We start from the raw sequence: 2,028 nt of genomic DNA, 5'->3' as shown, positions 1-2,028 counted from the left end.
GTGAATGGGTGGATGACTGGTTGTGTAAAGCGCTTTAGGGTCCTTAGGGACTAGTAAAGCACTATATAAATACAGGCCATTTATCCTTTTCAGGGTCGCAGGGGGCGCTGGAGCCTATCCCAGCTGTATGGTACTATTACTTACTTCATGTTGTGCTTTGAATATAGTAGAACTATAGCTGTAACATGGAGCAACAGACCACCAGTTTCTTTCAATGCTTTAGTGTTTTAATTTACATAAGAATATGAAATACAGTCCACTTTCCAAAACAAATGTGTACATTGTGTGAAAGCATTCTTTTATTTTTAAAGCCTTTCCAAACATAAAATCCTTCTGCAGTTTATTGTATGTGTCGTTTGATCCCTTATGCTGTAGCAACAGAACAGAAATACCAAGAAAGACTCAATAGCTGAAAAACACGTCAGTGTTTTTACTGATGAAGTGTAGGTTTGCATTAGTGATGAGATCACATGATAAGGCTACCACAGATAGATGGGAGCTTAGTCTCACACTTCATGTCATCCAAGCATCCTGCCTTTCCTTCTGCAAAAAACACACAAAAAAAAAAACAGGAATCAGTCTCAAACAGTGACACTATGACTCAACGATCCTCTTTCATCAAAATTTGTAAAATGTAAAACTGAAAATAATTAAATTGAAGCGAGCCCATTTAAGCTGTACTGATGTGTAACCAATGTGTAATCCAAATTGTCACTAGGTGTGAATGTGCGAATGGTTGTCTGTCCCTGTGTGTTGGCCCTGTGACAGACTGGCGACCTGTCCAGGTTGTATGTAACACTTCATCAGTAGAAAACTGGCAGACGCTACAGGAGTGTGAAAGCAACGACAACCCGACTAAAGAACAGCTTCTATCCACAGGCCAGCAGTCTACTGAATCACTACTAGTTGTTGTGATTATCTTTGACCTGAAAAATTGCTATTTTGTAGATACACAATCAATACAATACAAACTTATGATAATATAAATATTTTTTTTTTTTTTTTGTTTTTTTTTTTTTAAATAACAAAAAAAAATGTCATAAATATTTGATTCGTTCTGATACTGTTAATATGATCCAATACCACTGTGACAGTGTTGCAACTACTTGCACTTTATCTAAATTCCGTCTACACCCACAGATAAGCTACAAAGCTCTTGTTTTACTTTATTATCTTCTGTGCTATGTTCTACGCTCAGAGTTAAGTTTACTCTTTATTTTAGTTAGTTGATTATTTAGTTGTGTGAAGGGAGCCTGCAAAGTAAGAATTTCATTGCTCTGCATCACCACTTGTGTTTTGCAGTGTATATGACAATAAACTTCTTGAATCTAGCAGTTTTTTTTTTCTTTTTTTTGATGGGGGTTGGGGGTAGACTTACCACCAAAAGTTATCTGCAAACAGTGGTGCTTATGTTTAGCTTCCTGTCCTCTGCAAAACTCAGCAAAAGCAGACACGCCCATATAATCACTCCAGGACCAGGAAGATTCTGTTAAAGCAAAATTAAAAAAAAAAAATTGCTAATTCATATTAATTAAAAATGCAATTGTTTCATAAACTGCTAGACACCATGCTATTTACCGCTGGAGTATTATGGCCTCCAACCCAAAACTGTCCATAGCCACGTCCAGCATGTTGCACCTCCTTTTGAATCTCGTAAGCTTGACTGGCACTATACACAGATGCAAGCTGTCCTCCACGAGACTGACAGTTTCTCTACAGCGCAGACAAACAGACAGAATTAAGTGACCAAGAAATTTTACATCATTAATGTACTCCAAGCTTTCATAGTATACTTAGTGTAAAAATCAATATCTTTGTTACTTGAGCCTCAGCCCAGGTCATGTATCTTGGAACAAAGAGGAGGCACTGTTGACTGTGCATACTCCATCCATCAGGGGCAAAATATGCCTATTCACAGGGGGGAAACAAGAAAAGAGGTCATACATACTCATAACACACAAAGAAAGAAAAGCAAATATAAATTTAGCATGAAAAATGAACCGGGGCTTTTACTGGCACATAAACCCC

At 37.4% G+C, this 2,028-nt stretch overlaps 1 protein-coding gene across 1 annotated transcript; it reads right to left on the bottom strand.

Annotated features, from left to right (window-relative positions):
• Positions 1-205: 205 nt before the first annotated feature.
• LOC113017880 (lactose-binding lectin l-2-like) lies at positions 206-1,889 on the bottom strand. The gene is made up of 4 exons (XM_026160990.1): positions 1,822-1,889; positions 1,557-1,713; positions 1,379-1,486; positions 206-543 (listed from the first exon to the last, which is right to left on the bottom strand). Exons 1-4 carry the CDS (start codon positions 1,879-1,881, stop codon positions 467-469), a joined length of 402 nt encoding a protein of 133 aa, XP_026016775.1. The 5' UTR covers positions 1,882-1,889; the 3' UTR covers positions 206-466.
• Positions 1,890-2,028: the final 139 nt, after the last annotated feature.

The sequence above is a fragment of the Astatotilapia calliptera genome, unplaced genomic scaffold (assembly GCF_900246225.1).
Source record: "Astatotilapia calliptera unplaced genomic scaffold, fAstCal1.2 U_scaffold_25, whole genome shotgun sequence".
Lineage (NCBI taxonomy): Eukaryota > Metazoa > Chordata > Actinopteri > Cichliformes > Cichlidae > Astatotilapia > Astatotilapia calliptera.
The sequence above is the reverse complement of the archived record's forward strand: the minus strand, read 5'-3'. Positions and strand labels throughout refer to the sequence as shown.